The sequence below is a fragment of the Medicago truncatula genome, chromosome 2 (genome assembly GCF_003473485.1).
Source record: "Medicago truncatula cultivar Jemalong A17 chromosome 2, MtrunA17r5.0-ANR, whole genome shotgun sequence".
Classification (NCBI taxonomy): Eukaryota; Viridiplantae; Streptophyta; class Magnoliopsida; order Fabales; family Fabaceae; genus Medicago; species Medicago truncatula.
The window spans coordinates 30,274,875-30,289,964 of NC_053043.1; the positions used below are offsets into that span (position 1 = coordinate 30,274,875).

The window sequence follows — 15,090 nt, forward strand, 5'->3', positions numbered from 1 at the left end:
TCATATCTATGAACCATGAGATGCGGTCATCAGTCTACATACATAATAGTCTCGACGCTTTATTATTATCCTTTATTCATATTAAAGCTTTGACTACGGACACATTTAAGAATAATGTTCTTTATGATAAAGTAATCTCATGATTAAGTCACACTTAATATATTATTACATGAACTATCTATTCTAAGGACTTTATTAACATTATTTAAATATAATAAAGAGTGTCATATATTATTCAATAATAAAAGTCATGATACATAAGATAAGTTTAACATAAACCATTGGCCTCTAGGGCTTACACCAACAGAGGTACACCGTGATTGTACTATAAATTTATGAAAGGAACCAATATATTTTGTTTGTGTCGCCTCTCTCTCTCTATATATATATATATTTAGGTATGGGTTAGTGGTGGGTACCTATATCCTCGTTACCTATCTTGTACCTTTATTTTAAAACCATGGAAAACTCAATCCCAGTTAAAATGGAGAACACCCGTCAAATCGGGGTTCGACGCACTAGTACACTTCCTAGTATTTTGACATCATTTGTCTATTGTTTGTTTCACCCCTCATTCATAAGCTGCCAATATACAACTACAATCATGTAAACACTACCAACTTTTAATTATATACCTTTCAGTAATCACATGAACTGAACAGTTTTTGTACAAGTCTCTGTGGATAAAAGAAATACTTTGATATATCTTGTCATCAACACAAGAGTTCGAAGACCTTTTTTCAAAGACTAACGCAAGGAAGTTCGAAATAAAGATGCTCAAGACCATTAAAAAAATTTAATTGCATTATTTCCTAAAACAAGACGTCAATGCAAGGTGGGAGAAGAAGTTTTCGAAAAATGGTTAAGGGAACTTTAGCACCTAACATTAACAGTAGAAGAAAAAACTAGCAGAAGAAGAAGACTCTAAGGAAGAAAATGGACACATCACATTCATGCATTCTATATGTTAGTTTATGTTTTTTCTTCTATAAATAGTACAATCAAACTCAATGCAAAGGAGTTCATTTTCATTCCAAAAACTTGTTTGCGTAATAACAATCCGCCGTCATAAGATAATACATCTTACTGGTTGTTGAAATGATCGATGAATGTACCTCACTTTTAGTTATAATAATATCACCTTCTTTTTTATCTTTATTTTCTTCTTTCTGCAGTTTTTTTATGTTTGCATTAATATTTTTTGTTTTCTTCTATTTTTTACTTGATCGCATGTTTCTTGCGTCACAACTAAACACTTGTAACCTTAAGAATCGTAGAATTGATATTTCGAGTTCATTTGTTGGAAGGAAAGATTTATACGCCAATAATCGTAGAATGAACTCGTTGAACATGCAAACTAAGAGAAATTTATTTATTATATGAGAAGGGTTACAAATACATGACAGTGGTTCTAATACAAATGTCGAGTTATTTATTCCCATGAAACTATACTACTATCTGTCAACATCCTCGCATTATGGGGATGGTTTGTCTACTCTTCAAAGAAAATGAGAAAAGAATCAAAATTATTTAGCAGGAGATTTTCGGCCAGCAGCTGGAACTGCACCTGGAGCTTGACATGCAGGAGCTGTTCCTGTAACTGTAGGCTTGACATTAGAACATTTAGCTATTGCTGGTTTTCCATTGAATTTGACATCAACATTATTTAGCTCGACACCATCACATGGTACGGCACTGCTGCAAACAAGAACCACTCCTTCTGGAGCTCCTGAGGTTCCCTGAATGTTCTTGAATGAAATCTTGCTTAACTTTACTTTTGATGGAACCTAAACCATTGAAAACCATGCAAGAATGAACAAAAGTTAGTAACTTAAATTATAGTTTAATTGTAACATAAGCTTATGCATAAACAAAACAAGATATATAAGTTCTTGAGTGATTACCTTTTTGTTGCACGCGTTCCATGGACAATACTCTTGGTCAATGATGATAGGGTTCGTGACATTATTCATGGTAATATCTTCAAAATGTATATCAGAAACAGTAATTGTTCCTGGTGCATCAGGCCAAGTCTTAATCCTCACACCATTTTGAGTTGCGGTTAGAGTACAGTTCTTAACTGTAACTCCTTCTACATTATCTTCGGTCGTATACCTTCCAAGGCTTCCAACACTAATACCATGACCAGGTCCACACTTCACACCTTGGACAGTGATTTTTCTGCTACCATCTCCCAATGAGACACAATCATCTCCGGTACCGATATTGGTGTTAAGAATTTTAACATCAGTTGATCTTCCCATGTGGATTCCATCTGTGTTGGGACTGTCTGAAGGGGCAGTAACTGTGAAGCCATCAAATGTAAAATTATTGCATCCCAAGACCATGACATGGAAATTTTTGCTGTCCTTAGAAGTAACGCCGGTGACCATGGAATTGTTGACAAACATAAAACCTAAATTCTGTTGAAATTGAACAAAAAAAAAAACTCAATTAGATATGTTTGTTAAATTAAGCTATTTACCATGAAAATTTAGATTGATATTTACCATCAAAATTTTCACGTTACTCTTTTTACCACTCCAAGCAGCTGCAGGTTGAGCTTGTTTATAAGCAGTTGCACCTTGACCATCAAAAACTCCTTTTCCTGATAAGGTAAGATGTTCCATGTATAGAAATTTAACCCATTGATCCGCCGCTTTGATCTGAGAAGGGTCTGCAGGGGCTTGAATTGTTCCATCAACTTGAACTTCAATAGGTGCCTTACAAGGACCTTTAAGTTCTATTCCACCCATCTTGTATGTACCTCCTGGAATCACAATTTTTGATGCAGTTGTTGATGCACATGCTTCCTTCCAAGCATTTCCAAGAGCCTTATGAAAGGACAAAACACAATCAATAATAAGATAATAATAATAATAGTATACGATGCGTAGTCGAAATAATTGTTTTCTCAATGTGAATTCATTAGGAATAATTAATACCAGGGTTATATCTGAATTTGGTGCTCCACCAAATTTTGATATGTCAAGGACCAGAGATTGAACTGCACAAAACTCAGCAAGGAATAGGAATGAAACAATAATGGCAGTGCTGAACTTCATATCTCCTTTTATTATTATTATTATTGTTTTTTTTTTTTTTGAGAAATCTTTGATTATTTTTATAATGTTCTCTTGAATGAATGTGGTTTCAATGTTAGGGAGGAACGTTATTTATACTTAAGGGTGAAGCTTCAACACCATTAACATTATATTGAGCAAACAATTGTCTAAATATGTCTCTTTCCTTTTTTAATTGCTTGGTTTTTGTTTTGTGTCTATTAATAGCAATCATTCTTCATCTCTCTTGGATAACAAATTACTATTCTTTGTCTTCAACTGACAGTCACATATTTCTTAGGTAAAGGTTCTTAAATGTGTTGTTAATTTGTTTAATAAAAGATTTTGATGTTCTTAGTATTAGTAAGTTCTCCCCTCGAAATAAAATAAAATAAATGTTAGTAGGTTCCTAATTGTGCAAAATAAGTATTAGAATATAGTAGTTAATAGAGTTAGTTAGTAGTTAGGAAGTTTGTTTGTTAATTTCTTCCAAGCTCTCTATATAGAGTTTGTCATGTACAACCATTTGTAGTTTTTAGATTGAGTATTGGTATTTATACAATCATTTTATGATAATTTTTGGGGTAATTTTTATTTTATTTTATTAATCAAACATAATGACACAGAGAAAAAGGAAGACCATAATGTGAGTATAAGAGAAAGAATTGTTGTCAAAAAATGATTGTACAAATATATATATTTTTAGATATTTATTTTTGCATGTTTATCTTCTTTAAACTACTATATGATCAACAAGGCCGTTCCTATAAAATAGGAGTCTCGGCTCTCATAGTAAATAAAAACACATTTTCTTAAAAAACTTTCTAATCATATGAGATAATTTAGGAGGCATAGAGGAAGACTGAAAAAATGTGGAACCCGAAATTTAGGAGACATATATTAGCAACATATACCAAAATTTGTAAACATTCATCGTCCAACATACAACAAACAAGATTAGCAATTATATTTTTCAGCAATCAACATATAACAAAATTTTTGACATTCAACATTCAACATATATTAGAACTATATATTTACATCATTCAACAAAATTAGCAATTATACACTGAAATTTTAAAAAGTAATTATTAATAAGCATTATGCCACATACAACAAAATCCGTGTAGCTAAGCTACATACACAAATCAGAATTAGAAGAACTTCTAAACATGCAACGAAATCAAAAAAATTAAGCGAAAGAGAGGTGTTGAGTGAGAAGAAGAAACTCAAACGTGTATAGAAGAATGAAAAAGAAGGTACATATATATGTTTTTTATTTTATTTGAGTGGGGTGGGTATTAGGCTATAATTTTTTGTAGGCCTATGCCTTTTGGAGGTCTGACTTGGTTGAGCTGTTTGCACTCTCCCAGAATCGGGCCTGATGATCAAATGTCTCTTTGGAAATTTGAACACGTGCTGCCTCCAGTATGTTCCCTTGGATGGCCCTTCATGAGTATTGGTACGGTTAGTGTTGCGGCAATTGTAAGGTGAATTATAAGGTACACGCTGGATGAAAACTTTATTAGTGTTAAGTATAACATATAAGTGAGATGATCTACAAACTCAGTGCTTAAGGTTTTTGATTAAGATTCAGTGTCCAACTCACTTATGTGATAATTCTTAGCCCAATGTGGATGATTCGCGGTCTTTCCACATCATCTAACATTGGTGCAAGTAATGGTGAGCCTTTGATCTCTATTTATAGAGTTTTTGAGCTCATATAGCCGTTGTAAAGTGGCCAATGATGTTATGTGATGACAGTCCGTGATTCGCTATTCTTAGAGTCTTTTTATATATATTTTGATCACAAAGTGGAGTTCACAAGGCAACTTATGCAGCAAAAGAGTAGAAAACTGAAGAAAATACAAAGAAGAGAATCGTGTCACGATCTGGTAAAAATGTGACACGATTTTAGAAGACCAAAAATTGCTTCGACATTGAAGAAATCGTGTCACGATGGCATAATTGTGGCACGATCTGAGGAAACCCTAATTCAGAGATTTGCGATTCAAGGAAAATCGTGCCACGATTTACTTAAATCGTGCCACGATTTTAGGCGGAATTCTGTGCCTATTTAAGCTGAAGTCTATTCCAAAGACAAGGGTTACGATTTGGAGAGAGCAAAGTGCGATTTTGAGACCTAAAGACGGCTAGGAGGGCGATTTCTTCAACCTTCTATCAGTTTATGTATGTTTTAATTCCACTATTGATTATGCTATTTGTAAACTCTATTATGAGTAGCTAAATCTCTTAGAGATTAAGTCTGAGATGATTCTTTGTAACCCTAATTGAACCATGTTGCTGTGAAACTCTATTTATTGTGAATGACAATCTAGTTTTTATTTAATTCAATTGTTCTTAATGCTTTTTATATCCTGATCAAATATAAACATGATTTAGTGAGAATGAATGACTACTGACCATATCTTTCTACTTAGACAGAATTGAATTGTTATAATAAACAGGGTTAGTCTAGGAATGGATAATCGTTTGTTAGTGATATTAGGTTAACGTTCTTAAAACCTTCAAAGATTATTAGACCACCTAAGGAATTAGGGGCTGTAGTTTGAGAAGAGGGTCCTAACTCAAGGGATTGATTAGGACTATTTTGTTAACTATCGTGGAACTAGGAAATCATTCATAAGAATAGGTGCAGTATACCAATTAGGGGAACATAGATAATTCGAAAGACCTGATCTCATCTTTCTCTTATTCTTTTCAATTCGATCTTTATTTTCTGTTATTTACTTTTATTGCAATCAAACCAAAACTACTGCCTCGGGCACTAAAATAATTTACACATCCTAAGTATTAACCTTATTGCTAAATTGAGATTAACACAGTCCTCGTGGGAACGATATTTTTACTACTTCGATAGTATTTAATAAACTTGCTAAAAAAATCTATCAAGTTTTTGGCGCCGCTGCCGGGGACTGTTGAGTCATTTCAATTTGGTAATTTTGTTTTTATTTAGGATTTCTGTCATTTATATTTGTTTATATATAAAAAAAAATTAAAAAAAAATATGATTTATGCTCTTCTTTTTCTTCTCATTGTACTGTGCTACTAAAAAGTTTATCCAAGTTTTGCAGCTATGATAGACAGGTTATACCTCCATGACACAAAAGAGATTGATATATTGAAGTATGAAAAATATATGCTATCTTTGAAGATAGGATATTTGGACAGAAAAATCTCAAGATTAAATGAGAGATGTGGTCGTTATGAGGGGGATCAACCAGGTAGTAATTGTGAAGAGAAGAAAGAGGTGATCAACATCGATTACAATACTCAACTTCAAAATATTTTAGATGATTTCTTGGTGTCAAATCAAGTTTTATTTGAGAAGTTTGATGTTCAGTGTAGTAATCTTGTTGAGAAAGCACATGAGTCTCAGAAGAAGTTGGTTCAGATGGAGACTGAGTGTCACAAGGTTGTGGTCGAAGAAAATCGCAAGGTGAGGAGTGCTGATATTTTCTCGAAGTCTGGGTCAACAGTGGTTAAGGAAATCACTCGTGTGCAGAAGGGAGCATGTCCTTCTTTAAGGTGGGAGAGCTCAAACGACAAAGATTTGGTGGCTGGAGCATGGGAGCATCTACTGCTTTGTGCCAAATTCATGGAATTCCTACCAAACAAGAGGAAGAAGAAGGATGATATCTTCTTTCTATCATATTTGTCACCCTAACAGTGGTCGAAGCGTCAAGCTTAGTGACGTAAAAGAAAGCGCTTGGTGGGAGGCAACCCATCATTTTTATTATGTTTTTATTTTAAGTATTTTATTCCTATTGTTGAGTCAGACAATTGTCAGTGTTTATTATTGATGAATAACTCAGTTGTATCCCCCTGTTATGTCATTGTTCTTGCACTTGTTTATTATTGATGAATTTGCTTGTTTGTTGACTTTTTCCAGTTTAGTAACAAATGTTTGTTCAAGTGCTAGTCCAAAAGTTCAAAAGGAGGAGTGACTTGTGTTTCAAAGGCGAAGTGTACGACAGTGAAAGATAGGTAGTCACAACTCCCAGAAATCTAAACTGTAAGGTTCATGGCCAAATTTTATTTTCCAATTTACTTCTAAAGAGTGTTCCATGCATTCACATTTCTAGAACTTGCAATTTTTCTCTATTGTCGATTGATCTTTGTCTTTAGCACACTGAGGCAAAAGTGCTTGGTCCTGTGAGCCTTTTGAAGCCTACCCTGATTGTTTTGAAATTTTATCCTTTTTTTTTAGCCAATTTGAGCCGGTAGGTTTAGATCTTTTTGTTCGGCGACAAACTACATTACAAGCTTAGAGACTTTTAGGATTTATCCCTTATTGTTTTTCTGAGTTAGGCATTGTAGAATGTTGCTTAATATTAAGTTTGGGGTTGCTAATGGAATTTGCAACCAATTAAGTTTGGGGTGGGGATACTAGAGAACGAAAGAAAAAAAAAACATTCTCATGAAAACAATATGCCAAAATGGTGTATTAGAAAGAAGAAAAAAAAAAAAAGAGAAAAGGAGAATAGAATAAAAAAGGGACAAGACATTAAAAAAAAAAAAAAACCGAGTAACTTCATACTCGATTGTCCCAATTGTTAGATAAAATCTCTAGTATCCTTGCATGAATTGTTTTTTTCAAAGGTGAATGATGGATTGAAATTGTGCTTTAACTTTCGTAGGAGTGCCTAACTCAAATTTTGTGTAGCCTACTTATCCAAATAAATATCCCACCTTCACCTAAGCCCCGTTATAACCCTTAAAGACCTCAAAGTGTGCATTGACATTGATTTTGATTGACGTTTAGAAACTTTTCAAGCTTATGGTAATATGTAGATTGCATGTCGACTGTGTGTGAACCCTTTCATATGTTTGCGTGGAGTTGTGAATTGGTGGTTGCTAACAAGTCAAACTAGCTCATCTTTAGCTAGTAAGGTGTTGAACTTTTGTTTACTATCGCTTGATCAGGTAATTGTTATTTTACTATCGATTGTCAATATTACAAGTAAATTCCTTGAGGACAAGGAATAGTTCAAGTTTGGGGTTGTGATGACAGTCCGTCATTCGCTATTCTTAGAGTCTTTTTATATGTATTTTGATCACAAAGTGGAGTTCACAAGGCAACTTATGCAGCAAAAGAGTAGAAAACTGAAGAAAATACAAAGAAGAGAATCGTGTCACGATTTGGTAAAAACGTGACACGATTTTAGAATACCAAAACTTGCTTCGACATTGAAGAAATCGTGTCACGATGGCATAATCGTGGCACGATCTGAGGAAACCCTAATTCAGAGATTTGCGATTCAAGGAGAATCGTGCCACGATTTACTTAAATCGTGCCATGATTTTAGGCGGAATTCTGTGCCTATTTAAGCTGAAGTCTATTCCAAAGACAAGGGTTACGATTTGGAGAGAGCAAAATGCGATTTTGAGACCTAAAGACGGCTAGGAGGGCGATTTCTTCAACCTTCTATCAGTTTATGTATGTTTTAATTCCACTATTGATTATGCTATTTGTAAACTCTATTATGAGTAGCTAAATCTTTTAGAGATTAGGTCTGAGATGATTCTTTGTAACCCTAATTGAACCATGTTGCTGTGAAACTCTATTTATTGTGAATGACAATCTAGTTTTTATTTAATTCAATTGTTCTTAATGCTTTTTATATCCTGATCAAATATAAACATGATTTAGTGAGAATGAATGGCTACTGACCATATCTTTCTACTTAGACAGAATTGAATTGTTCTAATAAACAGGGTTAGTCTAGGAATGGATAATCGTTTGTTAGTGATATTAGGTTAACGTTCTTAAAATCTTCAAAGATTATTAGACCACCTAAGGAATTAGGGGCTGTAGTTTGAGAAGAGGGTCCTAACTCAAGGGATTGATTAGGTATATTTTGTTAACTATCGTGGAACTAGGAAATCATTCATAAGAATAGGTGCAGTATACCAATTAGGGGAACATAGATAATTCGAAAGACCTGATCTCATCTTTCTCTTATTCTTTCCAATTCGATCTTTATTTTCTGTTATTTACTTTTATTGCAATCAAACCAAAACTACTGTCTCGGGCACTAAAATAATTTACACATCCTAAGTATTAACCTTATTGCTAAATTGAGATTAACACAGTCCTCGTGGGAACGATATTTTTACTACTTCGATAGTATTTAGTACACTTGCTAAAAAAATCTATCATTATGCCACATGTCCTCGGTCCCACAAACTTTTACTTGAAATTTTGGGTAAACATTCTGACTATCAGAATGTTGTCGTGTTCTTCATCAAAATGTTGATGTTCATCAGACATTCACCTGGGTTCATCATATATGAATGAACACATGAGTTTATGGGTTTATCATATGTGTTTCATATAATTTTATGGGCAATATCCATTAGTATTAACTTTTCCATGTACATCAGAATGTTGCTGAATAAAGATGGATAAAGTTGGATAAAGTGGCTCCAGATCTGCATTGGATTGTGTGTAGGAGAGAGAGTAGTGGATCTGCAATCTTCAGGCTCATGCTTCTATGAGACATGCAAGATACTGTTCAATATCATATCTCATACGTGTCCATCTTTGATTGATCAGGACATATCTTCTTTTTTGCTTTGCTTTTTAACTTTTCACCTACTGTACTGTTCACAGTATGAAGCATGTGCAAAGCTGAACATTCTGATCATTAGAATGTTCCATTTGTTTTCACTTAGGATGATTTGTAAGACTTGTACTTTATTATTATTTTTTTTTTACCCAAAAAGAGGCAAAGCAAAGTGCAAATGCCTCAAAATATAAATAGATATAAACAAGGAAAGGAAACAAGAAAGAAGGAGGGGGACTAGGCCAAAACCTCCTTAAAAAGATTCTAATAGTGAAAACATAACTGAAGTGAAGTAATTGCAACATCTAGGATGATATTCTCATTGGAATATTCCCAGCACTTCAATTTTCATAGTCTTGATGAACATTGAATATCCTTTTTTACATTTAACTTTATAAATGCCTTTATTGCTTTGATTGATCCATGCAAATGTTCTTTTCTGGACATTTTTTCATGTCACAAATGACTTGCATGTTCTTGAGATTCTTGGCTTGTATAAGAACAACCTTCTGACCTCTGCTTGAACATTCTGATTAACTCGCTGAGCAACATTCTGAACTAACTTTCTGACCTCAGAGTTAGTTCATAAAACCAAATGTCCTTTGATTTCTTGAATCTTGGTATAATTTAAACCTTATTCATGTCTTAGTAAAACACTTAAGAGCACAAGTTAAATACCAAGAAAATAATCAAAGTCCATTAATTCCTTAATCATCAAAGTTTATTATCTTTAAAGGCCCTCCAACAGAGTTTGGAGGCGACCATGATATGAGAACATATAGAAAACCAAATAGATCGGCCCCTCTAAACAAGCAATGTAGAAAACTTATTCTCACCATCAAGTGAAGTGCACGAGCACACATCGAAGACCACAACGACTTCCACTCCAAAAAAAAGGACATATGCCTGGGCAACACCTAGAAGGTCTGGCTCCTGAACTTTATCCAAAAACCAGTGACAAGCCCCAAAGATGAGGCAAAGTCCTTGAAACCAGTGAAAAGTCCCAAAGCGAGGCTAAGTTTCAAAAAAGTTTTTCAAAAAGTTGTAGCTTTTTAAGAGAGTAAACAACATCTTATCTCTTTCAAATGCATTATACATAACATCTTATGAATATGTATAAATTAAGTTTTGTCTCACAAATAAGTTGGCAAAGTTTCTTCTTCGCACGACTTCAAACTTCTAGCCAGAGCCTGAGCTCAGATGGAAGAAAAGAGACTCGCTTTTAAGTCAACCTTGTTCCCAAATGGCTAGGTTATAATGCCTAAAAAGACATGTTTTAAAGTTGACCTTGTTTTTACACGGCCAAGGCTATAATGGGGCGGCCAAACAAATAAAACTTCCTAAGTTGTCCCTGTTCTTAAACGGCTAGGTTATAATGGAGTGGTCAAAGAAATCAAACTTCCTAAGTCGACCCGGTTCTCAAATAGTTAGGCTATAATTGAATGGTCAAAGAAATCAAACCTCCTAAGTCAATCTATTAAACGGCTAGGCTATAATGGAAAGGACAAAGAATGCATAGCTAACACCCAACCCTGGAAGACGGGTAACAAGGATATGCCAGATGGAAGAGAAGACTTGTTCCCAAATCTAGCCACCATGAGCGTAAAAGTAAACTTTGAACTAGTATTAGGTTTTCACTTGGATGGGGAGTTGAGCTACAACTTAACTGATTACACATCCCCAATCAACCTCCAATAAGCCCATGGTTTCTCCCATGGATATTAACGATCGTGACTGATCTTATCAAAGAAAATCGCAACAAAGAAACTCAAAGTTTTAACAAAAATGAAGGTACAAAGTTATCATTTTGAAATAATCAATGAAATTACAATTTGTGAGTGTGTCAGTGCGCGCGCGCGCCCACGCGGCTATAGGTAAAAAGTTATCATTTTGAAATATTCATTGAAATTACAATTTATGAGTGTGTGTGTGCGCGCGCGCGCATGTGTGCATGTGCGTGTGTTTGAACAATAGTATAAGAAGAGCTGAGGTGCTTGACAAACCCAGAACCCGTTAACAAAGCCTAAACAAGGTTCTATAAAAGAAGTCGTCTAAAATAAACCTAAAGAAAATCAAATATCGTCGACCGAACGTGCTTAAGATCGACTAATTCTATGAAGTACTAAGAATACTCCCAAGTAGCCCCCATTCTCATATTCAAAGCAAGAAACCTTGATGGGACACAATGCCGTTGCCAGGAAACTCAACAAAAGGGAATTGTGAACGACTATCGTCCCCCATGGGGAAGATGGGCGCTTTGCATCCTTAACTACAACTTTGGGTGGACAATATTATGCATAATTATGGTCATATTCATATGGGTACCAGACCGATCAAAGCGGAAGCCTGAGCAGGAAATTATTTAGAGGAGTATCAGGAACGAATAGCATGACCATGGGAAGAGCGACGTCGCACCAGCTGGTCCAGGATTCGACCAAGGTCTCCATCAACGACTGAACACTGTACCCGTGAAGATTCTCTCCTGTCGCACCACTGACCAGAGACATCCAGCCGAAGCTCACTAGAGGTAAAGCAGATATCTCCATTCAACCAAACATACTATTCTTAAAGCGGTTTGGTGATCCAGCGTCAACCACCACACTATCCTCGATACCTCCGTCAAAAGGAAATAAGAATAGTGTGATTGGTTTACGACAAACAACATCCGATGGAAAACTGAAGCAATCAACCCATCTCTCGCCAACCCAAACCCACAATTTGAGTATAATTGTGTGAGCCATGTGCTCTAAAGTGGGCTCTACCCCAATGTAATATTTGAGATTTCAAAGAGATGGAAATTTGATTGAAACAAGGCTTGAACAATGATGAAATGACTGAATAGTGATGAGTTTATTTGGACCGAAAATCACTCTTCTTAGTTCTTACAATAAAGGATAAACAAATCTATGGGTTTGAAGGTCATTTTTTATCCTTCTTAATTGTTTCAGCAATCCTCTTTCTCTCAATTAATTGTTATGAAAAGAAAAAAAATATTGGTAACGTTATTTTGGCCTCTCCTCCCTCTGGCTTTCATCAACGGCCATCTACCCTCGGTTCTGGTGTTCGTGCGAGGAGACCTAACTCTAAGTACGGGGTTTATTTTGGTTTCCTTGTATATTTGTGGTGGCATCCTTGTATATTTCACATCGTTTCATGAAGCACTTTTTAATATTAGTCCCAACACAAGTGGTCTGGTTTCTTGAAAAAAATAATATCAGTCTCAAGTATTTGAAACATTGTACAATTAACTTGTTTATTGTGCAAAATGACAAAAAAAAACAAAAAAAAAAACTTGTTGATTATGCAAACTAATAGAAATTTATTTGTTATATGAGAAGGGTTACAAATACATGACAGTGGTTCTAATACACATGTCGAGTTATTTATTCCCATGAGACTATACTACTATCTGTCAACATCCTCGCATTATGGGGATGGTTTGTCTACTCTTTAAAGATAATGAGAAAAAAAAAGAATCAAAATTATTTAGCAGGAGATTTTCCAGCAGGAGCTTTTCCAGCAGCTGGAGATGCAGTTGTGGATGCAGCTGGAGCTGCACCTGGAGCTTGACATACAGGAGCTGTTCCTGTAACTATAGGTTTGACATTGGTACACTTCGCTGTGGTTGGTGCTCCATTGAATTTGAGATCAACATTATTTAGCTCGACACCATCACATGGTACGGCACTGCTGCAAATAAGAACAACTCCTTCTGCAGTTCCTGAGGTTCCCTTAACGTTCTTGAATGTAATCTTGCTTAACTTTATTTTTGATGGATTCTAAACCATTGAATACCATGCAAGAAATGAACAAAAGTTAGTCATTTGAATTATAGTCCCTTTTCATCATAGAGAATAGATTTTGTAATCATTTAATTGAAATGTAGATAAGTAGGAAGATTATAGATTTGCATTGTGAAATAATGACAAATTTTGGAGTGATTACCTTTTTGGAGCACGCGTTCCATGGACAATACTCTTGGTCTATGATGACAGGGTTCTTGACATTCGTCATGGTAATATCTTCAAAATGTATATCAGAAACAGTAATTGTTCCCGGTGCATCAGGCCAAGTCTTGATCCTCACACCATTGTCAGTTGCTGTCAGAGTACAGTTCTTAATTGTAATCCCCTCTACATTTTCTTCAGTCGTAAACTTTCCAAGGCTTCCAATACTAAGACCATGACCAGGTCCACACTTCACACCTTCGACAGTGATTTGTTTACTACCATCACCAATTGAGACACAGTCATCTCCGGTACCGATGTTAGTGTTAAGAATTTTAACACCAGTTGATTTTCCCATGTGGATTCCATCAGTGTTGGGACTGTCTCCAGGGGCAGTAATTGTGAAGCTATCAAATGTAATATTATTGCATCCGAAAACCATAACATGGAAATTTTTGCTGTCCTTAGAAGTAACGCCGTGGACGAGGGAATTGTTGACGAAATTAAAACCGAAATTCTGTTGAAATTGAACCAGAAAAACTCATTTAAAAATAGCTAGAATTATTTGTTCATGTAATCAAAATGATGATCAAGTAGATTAAAATTTAGATTGATATTTACCATGAAATTTTTTGAGTTACCGCCTTTACCACTCCAAGCAGCTGCAGGTTGAGCTTTTTTGTAAACAGATGCACCTTGACCATCAAAAACTCCTTTGCCTGATAAGGTAAGATGGTCCATATATAGAAACTTGAACCATTGTTCGGTCCCTTTTATTACGCTAGGGTCTGCAGGTGCTTGAATTGTTCCATCAACTTGAAGTTCAATAGGAGCCTTACAAGGACCTTTAAGTTCAATTCCATTCAACTGGTATGTACCAGCTGGAATCACTATTTTCGCTGCAGTTGTTGATGCACATGCTTCCTTCCAAGCAGCTGTCAAAGCCTTATGAACGGAAAAAACACAATCAATTAGAAAAATAAATTGACACTATATTTAGATTCCATGCATTTTAAAAAACACATTAATTGATCTCAGATATCGATTTAAGATCGATGGAGTTACCATCCCGATATCAGAATTTGGTTTTCCTCCAAATTTTGCTATGTCAAGGACCCCAGATTGAGCTGCACAAAAGTCAGCAAGGAATAGGAATGAAACAATAATGACAGTGCTGAACTTCATATCTCCTTTTATTATTATTGTTTTTTTTTTTTTTTTGAGAAATCTTTGATTATTGTTATAATGTTCTCTTGAATGAATGTGGTTTCAATGTTAGGGAGGAACGTTATTTATACTTAAGGGTGAAGCTTCAACACCATTAACATATATGGTGAGCAAACTATTGTCTAAATATGTCTCTTTCTTTTTTTAATCGTTTGGTTGTGTTTTCGTGTTTCTATAAATAGTAATTTATAGAATATGTGGTATAGAGAGTTAACTATTCGTATTAATAGTAAATTATTAGTAGTTCTTAGTATTGATTGTAAA

General features: G+C 35.0%; 2 protein-coding genes across 2 annotated transcripts; both read right to left on the reverse strand.

Annotated features, from left to right (window-relative positions):
• Positions 1-1,351: 1,351 nt before the first annotated feature.
• Positions 1,352-3,143, reverse strand: LOC11415149 (polygalacturonase). The gene is made up of 4 exons (XM_003595608.2): positions 2,946-3,143; positions 2,511-2,834; positions 1,905-2,423; positions 1,352-1,787 (listed from the first exon to the last, which is right to left on the reverse strand). Exons 1-4 carry the CDS (start codon positions 3,063-3,065, stop codon positions 1,527-1,529), a joined length of 1,224 nt encoding a protein of 407 aa, XP_003595656.1. The 5' UTR covers positions 3,066-3,143; the 3' UTR covers positions 1,352-1,526.
• A 9,893-nt stretch (positions 3,144-13,036) lies between these two features.
• On the reverse strand, positions 13,037-14,798 carry LOC11427911 (polygalacturonase). The gene is made up of 4 exons (XM_003595611.3): positions 14,665-14,798; positions 14,221-14,544; positions 13,598-14,116; positions 13,037-13,431 (listed from the first exon to the last, which is right to left on the reverse strand). The coding sequence occupies exons 1-4, from the start codon at positions 14,782-14,784 to the stop codon at positions 13,135-13,137; spliced, it is 1,260 nt and encodes a 419-aa protein (XP_003595659.1). The 5' UTR covers positions 14,785-14,798; the 3' UTR covers positions 13,037-13,134.
• Positions 14,799-15,090: the final 292 nt, after the last annotated feature.

Bases quoted from the DNA above. Each gene is read 5' to 3' on its own strand.
- LOC11415149 (XM_003595608.2), bottom strand. From the start codon at position 3,065: ATGAAGTTCAGCACTGCCATTATTGTTTCATTCCTATTCCTTGCTGAG. The intron at 2,835-2,945 runs GTATTAATTATT...TCCTTTCATAAG, and splicing joins CAAATTCAGATATAACCCTG to GCTCTTGGAAATGCTTGGAA. The intron at 1,788-1,904 runs GTAATCACTCAA...TCAATGGTTTAG, and splicing joins GGAACGCGTGCAACAAAAAG to GTTCCATCAAAAGTAAAGTT.
- LOC11427911 (XM_003595611.3), bottom strand. From the start codon at position 14,784: ATGAAGTTCAGCACTGTCATTATTGTTTCATTCCTATTCCTTGCTGAC. The intron at 14,545-14,664 runs GTAACTCCATCG...TCCGTTCATAAG, and splicing joins CAAATTCTGATATCGGGATG to GCTTTGACAGCTGCTTGGAA. The intron at 14,117-14,220 runs GTAAATATCAAT...CAATTTCAACAG, and splicing joins GTAACTCAAAAAATTTCATG to AATTTCGGTTTTAATTTCGT.